The sequence below is a fragment of the Pempheris klunzingeri genome, chromosome 2 (genome assembly GCF_042242105.1).
Source record: "Pempheris klunzingeri isolate RE-2024b chromosome 2, fPemKlu1.hap1, whole genome shotgun sequence".
Lineage (NCBI taxonomy): Eukaryota > Metazoa > Chordata > Actinopteri > Acropomatiformes > Pempheridae > Pempheris > Pempheris klunzingeri.
The window spans coordinates 13,570,771-13,590,554 of record NC_092013.1 but is presented as its reverse complement, the minus strand read 5'-3'; the positions used below and the strand labels follow the sequence as shown (position 1 = coordinate 13,590,554).

General features: G+C 39.9%; 1 protein-coding gene across 1 annotated transcript in view; it reads right to left on the bottom strand.

Annotated features, from left to right (window-relative positions):
• Positions 1-19,784, bottom strand: part of LOC139209111 (guanine nucleotide-binding protein G(i) subunit alpha-2) — a 41,654-nt gene that overhangs the window by 9,130 nt on the left and 12,740 nt on the right. Inside the window, exons 2-3 of the mRNA XM_070838786.1 lie at positions 4,249-4,291; positions 2,525-2,666 (exon numbers count right to left, since the gene is read on the bottom strand). Coding sequence (XP_070694887.1) covers positions 2,525-2,666; positions 4,249-4,291 — 185 coding nt within the window. The remainder of the gene's footprint in view (positions 1-2,524; positions 2,667-4,248; positions 4,292-19,784) is intronic.

Genomic DNA, 19,784 nt, shown 5'->3' with positions numbered 1-19,784 from the left:
TGTCAACCAACTTCCCTGTCATCTCTGCTCCTTTTGTGGATAGTCTTGTTTTTATTATTTAATGCATTTTCATTAGCCGATTGATTCATTCATTCATCTTATTCTAGCTTTTTTATGTTGCACTGGTGAGTTTACGTGCCACCTATGAAAGAGATGCTGTTTCATGTGATTTATGCAGGAGTGACTCTGGCAATGTGATTCATTTTTTGGAACTCTTCCTGTTGCCTCAAACGACATTTCATGTACGGTTTTGTGTGCATATGTATGCATGTGTATACACATGCAGAATCTGTGTGTGTGTGTGCGTGCATTTCTACAGTGCTGCTGTGAGCAAGTATGGGCAAGCTAGCACACTAATTGCTAGTGTGGGAGTCTGTGAGAGTATCATCACCAAAATACAGCCATTGGACAGGTCTGTCGGAGGAAAAAAACAGTCCATCCATCCAGCTCTAATGACCAGAGCACAGTCCTCGATCCTTCCATTACAGCTTCAATTACGGCACACATAGGCTGGCTCCACTGTAAAATCCCACTGACACACACTCCTCCACAGGAGTGAGTTCAGCCACAGTTAGACCTCACTGACAGCTTGTTCATAGGCTGAGAAGTGTTCACAGGGTGCAGCAGACTGGATCTCTGCCTGAAGCTGTGACTTGTTTTGATGCTGATGGCGGTGTGTGTTTTCATGCGTCGGTTCAGGGCGTGTCTGCCTGTTCTCTATGAGAGTTTCATGAGGTTCTGTGTACGTGTGTTAACTGGGGTTGCACCTAATGAATATTTTGATTATTGACGAATCAAATTGTTATGATTAACTGATCATTTAATCTATAAAATATCAAAAATAATCACAAATACAGGTTCAGCCCAAAGTCAGATTCAGAACAACAGCGAAAAAGATAGATATTTAATTTACAATCATGTAAAACAGACAAAAGAGAAGCATAACCGTTAAATGTTTTTTACTGATACCAAATACGCAGTCGCTAAGCCATCACAGCTAAATCAGTAAATCAGTTTACAATGATTTAGCAAAAAGTATATTTACCACTTGAAATTCATAGTAATTTTGGTCCTTGATTTCAGACACAGGTGCAAAAAAGCAGGGTCTTTTGTTAACGGGGGTTCTCAATCTTTCCGGCTAAAATGACAGGTGTTGCAAGCAGATTTCATCAGCTGTGACTACTTAAGCTAACATTAGCTCCATAAAATGGTTGAAAATACTTTGTGACTGACTTTTTCATGTTTCCAGCTGACTGCTTTTAAAACAAGAATCTTTGATATGCACTTGATGGAGATATACTCAATATAATGCTAAAAGTGAGACAAAATGGTAATTTCAGTTTTGGGCAGCAAACCACTGACCACCAGTCACACTTTTAAAATACTGAGTATCTTAGTTATCAAAATCCCAATGAAAACACAAAGCTTGATAGACCTGCTGTGCCTATTTGTGGGTGCTAAGCTATGATTGCACAATCACTGTTTGGGGGAGGGGTTTTAACAGCTGGGAATGTCCTGTTAGAAGAAAAAAGAGAAGACAAACATGCAAAATAGACATAAAATGATGAATAACAGTTGTTTAAAAAACAGAAACTAGACAATTCTGGGCCATCTGTAAGATCTTCCTTTTACAGGTGTTAACCTTCAAAACAAGGAATTAATCTGCGTCATTGCTGCAGAAAGCAGGCAAACTAAACGTGCTGTTAAAATGTGTCCTGCCAGCACTTTTGAATAAATGCAATTCCCAAAACAGCCTTTGGTGGCCTGTCTGCTGCTGCAGACTAGGCACACTTGCAGGCTACGTCTACTTGAACTTTGAGGAGAGAGCAGATCAAAGAAGAGTTAAATGGCTCAGAAAAGTACCACACTGTGTTCTTGTTTCTAGTACCAATGGCAATTTTACAGCTGAAAAGGCTGCTGTGGACAGGTGAATGTTGGAAATCACAAGATTCCACACTTGGTGAAAACGCTGCTGCAGCTCACCAGTGGTATCGACTGAACAAGAATTGCCGAGACAAGGCACGGTTTCAGAAACAAACCAGTTTTCCCGGAAGCATCACAGCTTTGAAATAATTATACTGGGATACAGATAAGATGGGGGAGTAAAATGTTTGTGTCAGAGATAACAGGAAGTACATGCAGCCAAGTTTTTCTTCCCTATTATTTTGAGACAACCATGAATTGCGAGATACTGTCGATAAAGCTGGCTTTGTTTTGTTGTGACTTGAGGGATGATTAGTAAGGCCGACTGAATTCTGCCTTCTTACACAATGATAACGGCTTTTAGGCGGGTCAGCTTTCTGCTCTCATTCTTATGAAACTACATTTTTTTCAGCAGTTATCTCTGCTTTACTGGTAAATTGAATGACTGGTCTCGAGCATTAAATTAGGTTCTCTCAATTGGGTCAAGTCATGCTTATGTCATCAAATGTAAGATTTTTTTTATTGATTTAATGGTATATACAGAAATCCTTTAACAAATGCACATTGTGTTTTTGAATGTTTGTGTGCTTGTGTGTCTTACCACTCTGGAGGGGTTGCTGTAGTCTATCTTGAGACTGGCCATGGCTTTAACAATGGCCATAATAGACTGGATGGTATTGCTATAAACCACTGCTCGGTACTGCTTACACTCATCTTCTGAGTAGCCATCTTCATGGATGATCCTGAGAATGCCAAAAATAAGCAATAGTTACATCAAGTGTACATTACGGGACAGGTTCATCATTTTTTCTCAGTTTTAAAGATTCAATGTAAGTGTTATGGGACAAAATTCACAGTCTGTCTTCTATGTGAAAATGGATTCAAAAATTTACCTGAAATAATTATGAGGCTTAATTAACTGTTATGTTTATGACACATTTTGGTGTCAAAAGGCAAAACATTTTGAAGATGAAAAGGAACCTTTCTGTCTGTGCACAGTTGCTCTCTTGTCTACTGAGAGGCAAACGCTGTGTACTCGGCATCACAATTATCATGTCAGCATGCTGTGTAGGATGATGCACAGCAGTGCGGTTGACACACCGTGAAACTGCCTAAACTCTGCAGCATTCAGTTGATGCAGTATCCTGAGTTTAACTCCTACAATAGTAATACTCTAAACCCGAGAGCGAGGGTACTAAGTGTCTGTGCATGCAAGTCTGTGCAAGTCATCCAGACTTCATCCGGCTGCAGAGGGAAGTGCAGCTGGAGCAAAGAACAGACCACATCAATTCTAAAGTAAAACTGCTAAGGAATAGTATCAATTTGGCAAACAAATAGTTGCTTAATTTGTAAACTGTTCAATGAAACATGTTAAATTTCTCTCGCTCTCTTGGTTGTACTGCCGTGTTTACACAGGGCACATTAATGTTACATAATAGGCTAGTGCTGTGAGTGTTTCTGTCTTCAGGTCTGATTTATCTGTAGGCCTGTACGTGTTAATAACCTGGCTTCAAAAAGCGACAGACTGTTCCTGCTCCAAACACATAAAAAATTGATTAAATTCCTGGCTAGCCCTGAGGAATGTGAATAATTAAGCCATTTAGGGTCCGGTGTGTGTGTGTGTGTGTGTGTCCTGATTGGTGCACATGCGTTACAAAATCCACTTTTACTGTACATTCCCCTTTCAATGAAGACTAACAGATAATATCAAACAGGAGAGGCCACACTGTAACCTAAAAATCTCATAAGATGTCAAATTGAGTTTATCCAACAATGACATGGCTACTGTAAACTACTGAGCTATGACCTCTGATTTGATATGACTCATGGTGCCAAAAGCCAAATGCAGAAGATACGATCAGTGAGTTATGGCAACTTTAACAGTGAGCAAGGAAGCATTGGGTGTAAGTGTGGTAGTGCAGCTTTGCTGATTCGCTGGCTTGCTAAAAAAAAAAAAAAAACACCATCAGGATTTAAAAAATTGCATCATCATCATCTGCAGCTGAAACATTTTCTTCCAACCCAAGACAAAGAAAACAAAAACAACAGAATCACACATCGACAGATTCCTCTCCCTTTGGCTTCTCCTGTGAAACATATATTATTTATCAAGAGACCATAGTATGATTGATCTTTAGTGTTACATAAGCCCGTGGCCAAATTTGGTCAGGCTTTGCTAGTTTATAGCATATAGAGGCTCACCCTACACACTTGCCAAGTCTCACAGTGAAAACTCATTTTGAGGTGGAGAATCCATCTTTGGCTTAAACAGAAAAGACCAAATGTTAAAAATAAAGAAAGACAGAGATCGCTTTTGTAACTTACTTCATCTGCTTCACAATGGTGCTCTTCCCAGACTCCCCAGCACCTGTTGGAACATTAAAAGTTTAGTTACAAAGGAACAAACAACTGTTACTGTTACAAAGCTGAACTTTGGCTACGGCTGTTTCTGCTTTGAAAACATGAGAGACCCCATGATGATGTGACACTAGCACATTTATCGCATTTTGTTTCCATTTCTCAGGACATGATGTACAGATTTTCATGAAGAATTTCCTTATTCATTGTTATGTTTATTTTTCACTCTGATAGGAGAAGGGTTAAGTACAAACTGAATGCACCGCAGATTTATTGATTTTTCACTTTCCAGGAAGCCATTGGTGTCATGTTGGTTTAAATTCAACAGAATTGTTAACAGAATAGTGATAGATTTGTAGAGTTTTTGACCACTCGTAGCGCTATATATGCAATGTTTTTAGTACTTGGTTTGGTTTACTAGAAATGTATGATATGATCTGAAAAATGGTGAAAAAGAACATATTTACAGTCACCGAAGCGAAAACACTAGTATGGACTGATAACTGCAAATGCAAGACACATTAAAGACTTAAAGGAAGAGAAAAACCCTAGTTCCGTGGAATAAAAATAAAGATCCATTAAGAATTAAAAATTAAGTACATTAGTGTATAGAGACAGTCACGCAAAAAAAATGGATGTGCTATACAGTACAGCACAAAAAGTGCACAAAACTTTCTTTGCAGATAAACAGTTGTGAATCATGGACACAGCGAGCCGTGCTTCAGAACCACTGTTATTGTTGAAAGGAGAAAGACTTTGGCACTTTCCTTGTGCTGTCAGGACCATGCCACCATGCCTTCACGCCACCTGACCCAGCGCTGCCAACAAACATTAGCCCAACCCAGGGCTGATGGAGCAAGTGGGACCAGCAGTGCAACCCCCTCATGCTGTCAACACTCATCATATTCACACGCAACCAGCACTTTTGTGAGAGAGAGGGAGGAACGCAGGGCAAAAGCAGGGGTGTAAAAGCAACGTCTGGGGCTGTGTTCGCTGTCACATGGGTGGTCACTCATGAGGGACAGAGGAAGCTGGGCTGATCTCCTGGTGATTTGAATCTTTTTGACAAAAGATAAAGCAAGCATACATAAAAAAAAAAAAAAAAAGATTCAACTGCATACAAATAGTCATTTATAGTTCTTTTTAATTTTATACCTGAGTGAATCCTGAAGTAGAAATTTATCTTTTAATTTTAATCTTACTTGAAGCTAATCAAGATGAAATTATGTAACTAGGCTGCTGCTGCTGCTCCTGCTGCTCATTTCCCATCTTATCTCCAGGAGGACAATCTTTTATCACAGGGCTCATTAAGCCTCTTCTTTTAGACTGTCATCTACCTCCATCTGGAACATCAAAGATTCCTTTAATGAGAATAAACATGAACAAATAATATAAATAACATCAGATTTACAGGCGCTTGCGTAAAAATGTCCTCTTAAAGAATAAAACGTGGGTGGTGGAAGTGGAATATCAGTCCCTTTTTTGACACGCACACGCATGAAGGTCACCTTCCTGACTCCAGAATAAAACTCATCCATTAATATTTCAAGCCCGAAGGGAGGTGAACACTTGTTAGCAGGAGGGAAAAAGAAGAGCGCTCTCTCATTCTTCATGCTCAAGGTGTTTTAGGAGAAACACGCAGTTTTGTTGTGCTGCTTCAGGGAAAACATTTTGAATTTACTTCTGATTTCACAGTATCAGGTCATCATATACAACAACTAGAGGAGAAGTAAACAGTGCAGAATATATATCATTGTTTCTATTCATCTTGAGGGCAGTGTAGGTGCAGTATGCATCGTTTGTGTTAATTGATGACAATTTCAATTAAGTTATTAATCAGTTATTATTTTATGGCATTTAAATAGTTTTTACATGCATAATTTAGTAACATTTGCATTATTATAATTTACACAGCCACAGTATTTGGCTATTTCAAGCTAATGTACTCATAAGAACTAAGGACAAAAATAGGAGCCTGTCGCTTTAAGAAAGTGCAGCGATCTTTGTGATGCTAGGTACTGTGAGAGAGCCGAGAGGAGCTCACGGTTTTTCTGACCGTGTTTGTTGGAACCGTTTTGTGTATATTTACAGCCGTGTCTGGACAGAAAACGTGTCTTCTATTTTTTGTATATTTTGTTCAATAAATGTGAGAAGAGGAACTTTTGTGGAGGACACACTTTTTTTGGAAACATGCGTCAGCCATAAGCTCCTGTGGATACAGGCAGAATTGATCATTAATCATGATAAAAAATAAATATTATGGATTGTCTTTCTTTTTCTGTGTGTGTGTGTAGTACTATACTATAAATAGTTCTGTACTATGAGAGTCTCCTCCCTATTCTTACCCCACTTGTTCAGACCACACCCATCTCTGAAATCAGCCCTCACTGTGATCTGGACGACACAACTGCAAAGTTTCTGACTGCATCTGGCACTGCTGTGATGCCATTGCATTGACAAAATCTGTCCGCAGGCAGACAGACATACACACATTCACAAGTAGAAAACAATACCAGCACCACACTGTCGCAGCTGGCAAATATACTAGATCCTAACTGATAGTGAACGTTTGAGGCACGTCCTGAAATTTGAGAGTTCAGATCAAGACATATCAGCCAATATTAGACTTCTAAGATAAAAACTTAACATTCATATTTTAGATAATGGTTGTGACTGAAATATTCGGGCGCAGTGGTGCTTTCAGCTAATGCTAACATTAGTTTGCTAATGCTCATATTGCCGTATCGTAGAAGGTATAATATTCACCAATATCACCAAGTTAAGCATGTTTCATTGCCAACATTTGCTTATGAGTAATGAGCAAAAAGCACAGCTGAGGCTGATGGAAATGTCATAGTTTTGCAGGTATTTGGCCATAAATCAAAGTACTGGATACATTTAAATGATGGTGCTGGATGGAAAGTTACGAGATCAGAAAGGTTACTAGAATTCACCTTGAAAGGAACATGAATGTCTATATTTGTTCTGAAGACTTCGGAGCAGGACAGGTTGTTTGGGGGCCAATCCACCACGGGCCTTTCTACGGACTTGGCAAAGGAGAGACATACCAGCACACAGCACATGGGGTGCAGCATTATACAGCTGTTATTTGTCTGCTCAAGTTTGACTTGCTGCTCTGCTTCACAGTTAATTCAGTGTTTGCATTCAGTGCTTTTCTCTGAACACATTGCATGTGTCCACGTGTGGGTGCTGGACAGCACTTCAACATGGACTGCTCTTGTTGTTAGACATCTCAAGGGCAAGCTCAGGTATTGCTCCATTGACTGACTTTGACCTGCAGTGGCCCAAAGCAATTAATCCCTGTCAAGAAAGAGGGTGGCTAATGTAGCCTGAGCAGGCCTGTGTCTTGGGGTTAAGTGGATGGTTTCCCCATCTTTGGCACTGAGGGCATGAGTACTGCTCTCTTCTTATTGCCTCATGGCCATGAAGGATCTGGAACTTCTTCCTCAGCTCTGTGAACAGCCGCTCTGCACCTGAGTGTTGCAGGTCACTGTTGACCTGTTGTACAAGCAGCTTCGTCACAGCATGCTTTGGGCCCAGGAATACAGGCTGGATCATTTCGTTCTCCAGATCGTAAGAGCATCGCGGTCGACCACCCCCTTGTATCAGCTGAAGCAACGCATCATATTCTGGAGCCAGTGTGATCAAACATCTGGATGAAGGGACTGGTTTCCTGGCGTCCAGGCCCTGGAGACAGTTTTCTCTTTGAGCGGACCTCAGGATGTTGAATTACGCCTCCTTATAGCTATCTCGTATTGTTTCTCTTTCACAATCATACACATGCACAATGTTTATAACGCATTAAAGTGCAGAAAATTGCTCAACTGTCTCAGAAGCATTATTAGCCTGTCATTAGTCAGCCTCCGCAGCAACACCAATTTTCACATAAAGCCTGTATTAAAACATTACATGGTCTGTGCTGCAGAGCTTTTTTATTACACCAATACAATATATCTGTGAGCTAAAATTGGCCGATATTAGTTCTGTGGTATATCAGCCAGACTCACTAATGTACAAATTGTGTGGCTGCCTGGGGCTAAGCCTTAAATTCCTTTTTTGGGTGTGCAACCAGAGATATTACAGGACACTACTGTAGCCAATAGTATAAATAACAAGAAAATAATGCACCATTTTGTAGACTTCAGAACACACTGGAGGAATATGTTTGACATTGCTCTGAGAGAGCGAGTCTTAAAGTTTGTTAAGAGTGTTACTTGTCATATTATTCATAATAACAAATGAGCAGGATGTTAGTTTATCCAGATGGGACACCACCAGACTACAATCTCATTGTACATTCAGGAACAGACATTGCTGACACTCAAAACAACGCTCATCATCAGGGGACAAAGAGCTGCAGTATAGGGTTAATCAATTACCACTGAACAGGATATTACAGTTTTATGTGCCAATAAAATGACTTTATGCATAATTGATTTCAACAACTGTCTCAGATGGAGCCCAAATATTTATTTAGTATATCAGTGACCATCCAGTGAGTTAACCATCAAAGTTATTATCTAGCCAGCACAGAACATCAAACAATATTGCTAAAAACATTTGGTTTCGCTATCAGTGATAAATCTGCAGATTGTTCTAACTGAACAGATGTATCCACCGTACATGAAGCGCTCCGCTTCCTCAGATTTAGAGCAGCAATGAGGACTGATTAGTATTACAAAGACCCCTCTGTGTGCTGTACTGGCAGAGGGGACAAGCGCTTTCTTTTTGGTGTTGTTACAACGAACCCAGAATCGCTTTCTGGCAACGAGAAAACGATGAAACTCCTTGTTCTGCTTCTTCAACGCCAACTATTCATAGTTTTGCCTTTGTTGGTTTTCACTGATCGTCAGAACACACAACAAAGATAACAACATGATTTGTAGCATGAGGATCACATGAGCCCAGGCTTTAAGGAAACAGAACCATCTCTCCGAACACATTAAACGCTCTCACAGGCCCACTCACATCAATGACAACTTGGCCACAGCCTCAGTTACCCACTGCTGAAGACACAAAGTCTCCTTTCATGAACTGATGAGAAATCCCAATCTTGGCAAACACATCAACATGCACACATAATCTCAGAGCAGATAAGGTCAATCACCTGTCAACCATCTGAGCTACAAAGAAGGAAAGTGAATTGGGTTATTGGTTTGTCTGTTATAGTGCTGAAACAACTAGGTGATTAATTGATTAGTACATTTATAGAATATTCATAGCTACAAAGTTATTTACCAGGCAAAAATTATGAATATTTGCTGTTTTTAACAGATCTTCAAATGTGAGGATTTCTTTTATATTATTGTAAATCAAATATTTTAGCAGGCTTGGACTGTTGGTTGCACAAAACAAACAATTTGAATATTTATAGAACTTATACTAGGATTTTATAAAATATTAAATGTTTAACAGCATAGTCCCCTGCAGCAACACCTTACTTAGCAACAACTTAGCTTGACACCTCATTCAATTTGGCAGATTTTGTGAGCGGGAAGCCAGTGAGGGATTGTGTCTTTCTGCTGCAGTAGTGACTTCTAAACTTTGTATTGACACCGGCAAGAAGGTGTGCTGGAACCGTTGGAAAGTACCGTGAACAATCACAGGGCTGCAGTGAGGAGGGAGCTGGCCTGTCCATAGTGGGAGAAACGGGGAAAAAAGAAGTCCATTCACATCCTGATTTACCATAATCTGTATTTGATCCATATACTTTAATTATGAGCTCGAGGGCAAAGATAAGTCACATTATAAACTTGCTAAGAATAGCTGTGCACAACAGGGAGGAGGTAAAAACTGCTCTGGTGCACAGGGCACACATTCCCTTTGGAAAAGCTGACACAGTACCACCTTAACCCTGTAAGGTGTGGAGATACTGAGCCTTAAAGTAATTAATGACAATATAAAATAGAATGAGATGGAGAATAGTATGGAGGAAAGTTTGAGAAGAGAAAGCACAGTAATTAAAAGGCAGTTAAAGAAGAGGACAGACAGAAGGCATTGGCAGTAAAGGTGGACAACATGGACAAATGAGCAGGAGATGGAGAGGTAGGATGACAACGCAGAGAAACTGAGAGCTTGTGAGAAGATTGAGCATGGAGGCGATGGCAACGGATGAGGACTATCAATGGTGCCTTGAAAACTCATGAATATTCATGACAGGTTATCTTTTAGTTTGCAGATGTTTACAGAGTTCAGCTGCAAGTTCAGCTACCACCAGCAAAACGAAAACCGAGATTAGTCATGGGTGCTTAATATTTGGAGTGTGTGTGCTGGAATGAGCAACATTCAAGAGGACGCTACAAAGCGTTCAGTGAACAGTGGCATCACTTGTTTTGTTCTTTCACTTGTTTTTTCACTTCGCTGCCAGGAGATTAGCGTTTCTTCTTTACTACAAGCAAATGCAAAAATGAGCAAGTCACACAACGGCAGACTGCTTTAAAGAGAAAACTACCCGTCCTAATGCTGCTTTATGAATCTCATTAATAAATAACCCTGTTAATATATTTACCTCCCAAGTAGCTTCTCTAATTACGGCACTAAAACCGAAATTAGTGTATCACTTTTATAGGCTGTTCATTTACAACATTAGGGAACTAATTTAAGTTTGTGATCCTGAAATTAACCTCTAAATAAAAGTGAAATGAAGTACTCATAAAAGCAAGCATAATTGTCTATTAGCAGTAATTTATTTTACTTTTAATTCGGTAAATCCACACCAGCTTGATCCTACCGTAGGAAAACACGAAGACTGGTTATGAACGGAGTTACTGTAAGAGCCTCCTAAAAGTAGTTACCACTTGACTGTTGCATTTTCTACAATAGACATTATTGTGCAGAAAGTAGATTATGATAAGCCATATTTAAAAGAATATCTACATTATTAGTTTACATTTGTGAGTTCAGCACACAAGTTCACTAGAGATGCATCTTGTCCATTTGTGGTATCACAATTATTGCCAGATGTTATTCTTGGCTTGTTATGATGGTGTTGTCTTTGTTATCAATAATGAAAAGCACTGCAAATTACTCTTGATAAAACTGCCAAGTGGCATGAATTTGGGGGACATGGCACAACATGTAATTTAAGGGTTTGCATGCCTGTGCAGAAAGATTGAACACACACACACACACAGAAGTGAAAGTGCTGGATCAGCAGCAGTGTGAAGGCAAAATGCCTCAAATTCCCTTTGGCAGTTTGGTGGTAACTACAGATTTAGTCTTGAGCCATGCTCCCTCAGTGAGGCTGTACCGGTCACAGTGATAATGCTTACATTTAAAAACATTTACTTAATGTTTACCATCTTAGTTCAGCATGGTGCCATTGCTAGTATTAACACAAAGCATGTAACAAAAAGTGTTGAGGTTGATGGGAGTGTTGTTAGTTTTTAATATATTTTGGATACATTAAATTATTGAGTTGAGTTCAAGGATCACCAAAGTGACAACTATTCAGCCTGGGGGGGGGTTTCATTGCAAACCATCCAGAAGTTGTTGGGGCATTTTACAACAGTGTGGCGTCAGAGGAAAAAGCCGGAATTTTGTAAATGTTTGACTTGCTAGTGGTGTTGAAAAAGTCTGAGGATTACCAAATACTTGATCCTCTGAAGACCATGAATATTTGAACAAAATGCCAACCAGCTATATGGAGAAAGTCACTGCAGCTGAAGTGGAGACTCAGAAGAGTATTTTCAAAGTGACAAGTACACACACAGACACAACAAACACACACATCCTACATTTTCTCGAAAGAGGGAACGTCATAAATCCATTCTGCTATTTCAACACCACATAACAGCATCCTTGGGAGGCCTATAATCACAAACACTGTTTCATATCTTTGTGTGACACAGCCCACTGCCGCGGCATTTCTTCTGTGGAGACATGAAACACATCACAGCATATGCCAGCGTCATAGGACATCTATTGTCTAAGTGACTGCCACGAGAGAATGACTCACTGGCCTGGCTGTGACACGATTCCTCCTTCGCTCTCATCCTGGCCCGCTGCCCCCACCCGTTGGTGTCACGACTGCTCGCATCCAACTAGCTTTTACAGCCATTTAAAGGTTAACCTCCTCTGGGCGTTGATGACACTGAGCAGAATACACAACAATGATGCGGTTGCTATTTAAAGCGCTGTCGCAGTGTACTAAGGGAGCTGACTGGTGTTATTTTATGAGTAAATATATTTGTAAGAACAGTTTTTTTTCCCCCTGGCCCACAATTAAGTTAATCTGCACACAGAGGATCTGATTTATAGAGACCTGTTATTGCAGGAAAATATTCTTACTACTGAACTTTGATTCTGTGTTGGGTGATAAGTAGCATTTTATAAAATCTGAATTCAGTATCGAATTGAATTACTTATTGACAAAAGAGCTACAACAAAATAACCAAATAATGTGTCCCCAAACCTATACCTTGCTCTAAATTTCAGTCCTTTGTCATAGTTCAGCAGGATGCACGGCTCCTTCTGGTTCATATTTCCATGTGAACAACGGTCCGCACAATTCTCATTAGTGTTGTTTCCAGCAGCAGCAGACACTTGTTTTGAGCGACTACTGCACCGCATCAAAAGGACGCAAGACAAAGTTAGTGACTAGCTGGTGGACACAGTGGGGCAATTTAGCAGATAAGGAGCCAGATGGTTCTCTCAGTGGTGTTGACCAAAACAGAGCTACAATGAAAGCGAAAAAAAATTGTTAGCTGTAGGTCAAATTTTGCTTTTCTTGTATTAGTACCACTGGTGGGGCAGACAAATGTGAGTTAACCCAAGGGTGGCACCAGTAGAAAGGCTCAATCAGGCTCAGCCTCTGTGCATCTTTGTGGTTGTCCATGGGAGAGAGAGCAAGTTAATGATTAAGACACTCATTTATAAGTGGAGCTGTTTAAAATAAACACACACACACACACACACACTCGGTTCTAGTACACTGCCCTTTGTCAGCAGGCTGTTATTAACAGCCTTCTCCCTTTCAACCCAGCCTGAAATCAAGCCTTTCTCTACCCTCCTTTTATTGACCTGCAGATAGCAGCAGTCTTTGAATTATTTCATGCAGCCACTCCACAGCTTCAGGGTACAACAAAGGCTTAGATTAGCTCACTGTATCACTACAGCTTCCAGTGGGTGACTCTCTGCAAACTAGCATCAGTAACACAGGTGTTTCAGCCAGCCAGGCTGCCAGCAACACCCCCCCCCACCCCCAGAGTGGAAAGCGATGGAGGAATTTTACATGGCTGGATAAGGTACAGTATGTTATCGCCTGGAGTGGAAAAGTAGGTCATCAGCCTCACAGGGAGCAGTGGAGATTCACTGCTTTGCTCTGCAGAGTAGGATGCTTACTGCACTCTGACTGTGCAGCCAATGTTAACAGTCTTTAATCCTGTGTTATGTGTGCTCACAAGCAATAGCAACACATTTATGTGACCTGGATGCTTAATATATACCCGACAATTCTTCATTCGAAAATGCTGACGAGCATCTTGAAGCTTCTGCAGTACCGTTAAAAAATCAATGCAGCATATCAAGCAGAGCATGATGTGTCAGACACTGTAGACACAAAGAGAGTGATGGAAACAGATTGTGAGCACTTTTTTTTTTTTTTTTTTTTTTATATCCGCTGCCCAAATTAGTTCTGCAGCTATAGCATGTACTAATGAAAGCAAAGCAGATAAAAAAGATGAAAATGGGTCTCTATTTCAGTCTAGTACAGTCTGAGAAAAAAAGAGGATCAGGGAGAAATGACAGGACATTTGGAAGCTCATTTTGATGCATAAAATCAACAATAGCACACAGAGAGCCCCAAACAAACAAAAGAGCGGCTGTAACATGGCATGCAGATACATATGCAGTGCAATCAAACACTCCTGCCAGCGGAAGTGTGGCAGACACACACTTCATTACTGTCTTTTAATAACAGACGGAAGCGCTTCTTTACTTTCAATCCTTTCACACATCAGTGCATCCTTCCGCACCATCAATCATCCTGTTTTAAATGAACACCTATGAGCAGCGGGTAGGTGTCACCTGCTTCGTACCTTCCCAGTACAACCATCTCAGTCACCATTGGCAACTCATCCTCTGCCTCAGCAAACATCACACTTGCTGTGCCTAAAGGAGTCATTCTTTGTCTAATCCATTTCTTTCTACATGAAGGTCTAAAACACAAGCGAAACGCGTCACTTCATTGCTGCACCAGCGATGCCCGACTGTGTCTCCTCTTAAACGCCAATGATCCAACCACACTTGACATTTTATGAAAGTGACTTCATGATGTCAAGTGCTGGATGTCTCAAACGTATTACAGTGCAGTGAAATAAAGTCTGAAGTAATGCTTTGACATTTCCAGCAAAGAAGTCTCATCCTGATCACAATGATAAGGATGAGGTTATGAATGTAGCACTGTCTTGATTTTCACATTTGGGAGCATAAATCACTTTTTTCCTCAGTCAACTGCGTAATGTTCATTCATTCATTCTTTTATATATTCACATCTTCAGCCTGCAGCAGAATAAAGAGCCGCTACCGGTTTTGCACAAGAAGACCTAATCACCTCAATTTAATCTCTGCTGCACTTCTTCTTGTAGGATTTTGCTATATTTTAAGCTTAGGGACATGTGGCCCTGGGCTAAATTACTAACATGTCTGCTAATATTCTCGAGGCATGGCGAGGGAGTGTTTAAAGCTCCCAGCAGAAATTGAACTAGGTATATTGCACTAAATGGCATGTGTCCTCAGATTAATGGACCACCAGGAGAACCCAAATGTTCAGACTTCTAGAGGGAAAAAGTGCACTACCAAATAAACTCACAGCAATTAGACTTGGTACACTATTTTATAGCTAACTTCTGGAACTTCTTGTTGGTTACATGTTAGCAAATAGAAATGTTAATGTTGAGCTTTAATTCCCATCAAACACAAACTGGCATACTGAAGGTTTGTTGAAATAATGATTCAGCAAATAATAGTAATAATGATGCTATGTTTATTTCTTAACCGTTTGTTGTACATTGATACATTATTAGAGTTAAGGCTTAAAATCGAGCCCTATTCATCTCTACAGACACATTATAACCAATGGTTACTTTTTTTGTCCTGTCTGAAGGTTGAATTTATTTGCATTTCCCAAAAACAAGCTGTGGTGTTGATGGTATTTTGAAATTTCTTATTATCATTAGGTGACTTCTAAAAACCTTAACCAGAGTCAGCTCCCTGTGATGAGCCACAGATCTCTCTAATCCCTCAGGTATCAGTCTGCAGCTATATAGATAATTTGACATGGAAATAGTTGGAGGGATATCTACTTGGATAGCTTTCTGACAGTAATCTAGTCATTATCTAAATCCTTGGCTCAGACACACTGGCAGGGAGCAAAATGTTGTGCACAAATTGAAACCCCACAATTCATTGCAATTCAGGCCACCAAATAACTTATCTCACAATTAAAACTGTTTGAATTCAAAAACTGGAAATTGATCCCTTTGAAATAAACTGTACAGTAACAGAAATGGATTGTTTTCTTGTTGATATGTTCTTCAAAAAGGAGCTTTGTACTTAAAAACTATATATTGGGGCGGCTGTGGCTCAAGGGTAGAGCGGGTTGTCCACTAACCGAACGATTTGTGTTTCAACTCTTGGCTCCCTCAGTCAGCATGTGAAAATAGCCTCGGAAGGGGCTTCTACTAAAGCCCAATTGTGAAATACGTGAATGGATAGTCCCACCCTGATTAGCAGGTTGGCACCCTGCATGTAGCCCCTGCCATCAGTGTGTGGATGGGTGATGGTGAATGTAGTGTTAAAGCGCTTTGAGTGGTCGAAAAGACTAGAAAGACGCTATGCAAGTAGTCAGTTTGCAGAACATTTACCATAACTTGTTGTTGCTGTTGTATTCTACTGATGCAGACAGTTCATGGAAGGACATGATGCTGAAGATACAATAATCATTCAGGGTTTCTGCACACTTTTTGAAATCATTTTAATGCTTTTCATTTTCTTTAATATGTTGATATAGAAAATTGGAAGCTCTTTTGGTTAAGTAAATTCTGTGGGGAAATATGATTTCAATTTAAGACATTTTCATGATGCTGATTAAGTTTTGATTCTTTCCAGGGTTTTACTATCTGATCACTAGCAATCAAAACAGGGGTCATGACTGATAGCCTTGCAACAAAAGAATCAATTATAAATTCTAGATCATGTCCAAACGTCTCCCAGTAGAGCTGATTCCACACTTTGCCGTATGTGACAGGTTGTCGGAAGCATCAGATGACACGAGGAACATACACCAATCATCTAGGTCATTTAAAAGGAAATCAATATTTACTCTGCATTGCCAGAGCCCCTATTAATTACACTAATCAAGTGAATGCGTATTGATCATCGGTAACACTTGACATGCATGTTGATATTCCTGCACGGTTCATTACACTAAAGAAGGATAATCAGGCAGTTGAAAATAAAGATGTTAGTGTTGGATTTGTAGCAGGGAAATGGATGCATGTTTAAACTAGCTTAGAACCAGGGTCTCCATTACACACTTGCATTGACAAACTGTAAAATGTCCCGCACAGTACGTATCTTGGTCAGAATTCTTTAGAAAATTAGTGTTTGTTCATGTAATGTGTTTTATATAAAAGTATATTGGCCATCATACTATTATTGGATTTTTATTTTGTTCTACAGTATGGGCAAGAAGCCTATAGTCTCCCATGCTGTATGGCCAGATATATTATTTATACAATACTATACAGCTGCAATCACAGGGAAATTTCAATTTAATGTATTCAATACTGTGTGCACAACAGATACCACCAACTGCCCAAATAGACAGTTATCAAATAAAGCTAAAACGAAAGATAACATCTGTTGTAGAACCATGAAACTGATATCCATGCATCAGCAGCAGGTCCATCCGACAGTGTTCAAAGCAACAACAGAGGTATTCTTGTTTTCCTCCCAGTATCATAACCAACTCTCTTAAAAGACTCTGTACTGAATGATGTGTCTCTGTCGTCACAGAAACACATTCAGCATGTGAGGAACTGTGACAGTTTTGCGTTTCTAAAATACTGAAAATCTATAAATTTGTGGTAAATTAATTAATCTCTTAATTATATTTGATGGGTCCACTATACTGGTTATTCACTGAGTGGACACATAAGCTTTGCACATGCTGGTCTTCTGTTCCTGAGCACTGCTAGGTGAAATTAGGAATAGGAAATTAAAACACAAAGAATAAACATAACAATCAAATCTAGGAAATTAAAGCTTGCTTTCATGCAGATTTTCGTGTATGAGATTCTCCGTCTTCATGCCTACATCGATCAATCAATCCACTGTGCCTGGAAAGTGATTCCTCACATAACCATCCATAACAGCTGGTGTTTGCCTGGCAGTCGTACTGCTTTCTCTCCCACCTCCCTATGTTTCTGCATACCGTCATGTCAGCCTGTACTCTTCACACTCACATACATCAGAAAACAGATGAGACATCAGGAGTGTTGGGCAGTTGCTGCAGTGCTAGAAGGACCCCATAAAACCATCCTGCATTCTGTTGGCACACCAGATTGTCAGGGTGAGTAAGGGCTTTGTTTATCCAGATCAGTGACACATGGCGTGAGTGCAGTTGTGCTTATGTTTGTATGTGCTCAGACTACCTGGAAACACAACATACAGAAAGCTTTTTCTTGGTTAAGGAACATAAAAAAATGACTCACCAGGAGGCCATTTCAAATTGAAAAGTGCATCAGGGAACCTGAATCAGTGCAGTAAAATAAATCCCTTGTGTTTGCAACAGCATGGTCTGTGTAATTAATGACCTCTATGCTCTGTTGTATTTGGGTAGGGTGTGATGACTATACACACACACCTGACAGTTAATCTGTTAACTTAAAACATCTTTTTTTTTTTTTTTTTATTATTAATTCCCATGTGGCCAAGTGGTGCTTGCTGTGTGCTATAGCAGATGTTTCATTACTGCTGATCTGATGGCTGATATTCTGGGATAGATATCAATATTGTGTCACTTCCACCTGGAAAACATGTCTAAATGTTGGCAAATGAAAGTCAGAGCTGGCATAGCTGGTGCTGAAACGAGTGGTGGTCTGGCGTGTGCATGCACTGGATGAGTTGCCATGGTCACAGCACCACATTTGCCTCACCAAAAACTAAATCACAAACATCAACACATTTACACATTGCGTGGGCAGACAGTAGGAAAACTATAATACTCTAAAAGCACAGACTCGTTGAGCGACAGCTTTGTCTGTGCACTGTTTTCAACCTCAGTTTGTTTTTGAGGGAACTTAAAGTAAGCAGTGAAGGAATAAACATTGAGACTGAGAAGACCATATCCATCAATTTATTTGTTTTTGTCAGTTTTACTTGAAAGTCATTTACAAGATGTTAATACTGAACAAGGTAACAGAGGGATTTCCTTAGCTCATACCTCTAATAATCTTTTCATGCAGTAACTTGGTCCACTAACAAAGCTCACAGGCAGAAATGTAATAAAACTATTTAAACAGTGGAAATAACTATGCAATAAAAACAGGGAATAATGGGATATGTAGAGCACTATGCAGGCTGTGCTAGATATTGTCACTATCAGTGAGACTGCAATGATTATCTTCACTAATGATTAATAAAGCGATATTTTTTCTAAAGATCATTTAATATATACAACATTTAGCAGTTTGTTTTTTTTAAAGATTCCCATTTCCATTCTTTATGCTATGCTAAACGGCTGCAGACTGAGAATAGTATCAGCTCATGGCAAGAAAGCAAGTATTCCATAATGCCTTAAAAACAATGATCCAAAACACAAAACAGCATCGCCTTCCTCACTGATTTTGTCCCTTCCTTTACGCAAATGTATCCATCTTGTATGTTTGTTCACTCAGCATATGATGTCACCTATCTGCAAAAGCATCAGCTTTATATTTCTCTCCTGTTCTTAGAGACGCCTGCCATTACATGCGAAAGATGCAGGCCATCACCATGCTCAACAAACCTAACCTGATTTATCCAGGGAAATGACATTAAGACGTTCTAGTGCTCTGACTTAAATGCTTAACCTATCCATTAATGTGGAGAGCAGGGCCGCTGTGTGTATTAAATCTAATCTGAATTGCATCTGGTGATATTGGAGATCAATAGACTATTAACTGGATTCTTGTGTTACTTAGAAGGAAGCACTTAAGGGTACAAGTCATTGACAGGCTCAAGTCTCACTTAACTCAAAGCAAAACAAGAGACAATAAGACCACAAGAGAGCTCCTAATTCAGAGTTTCAACCTGTACTGCCTGACTAAATACAAGAAAAAGAAATTGCCCGCCCAGTCAGGGTCTCCAGAATATCAGCCAGGAAGTGAGATGTGCAGTGTCTCGGGATCGTGACCAATCAAATGAGGGACCACAGGTACAACTTTAGATACAAGAAAGCGGGCACCAAGCTCGTAACACCTCTAGACATGGATCAAAAC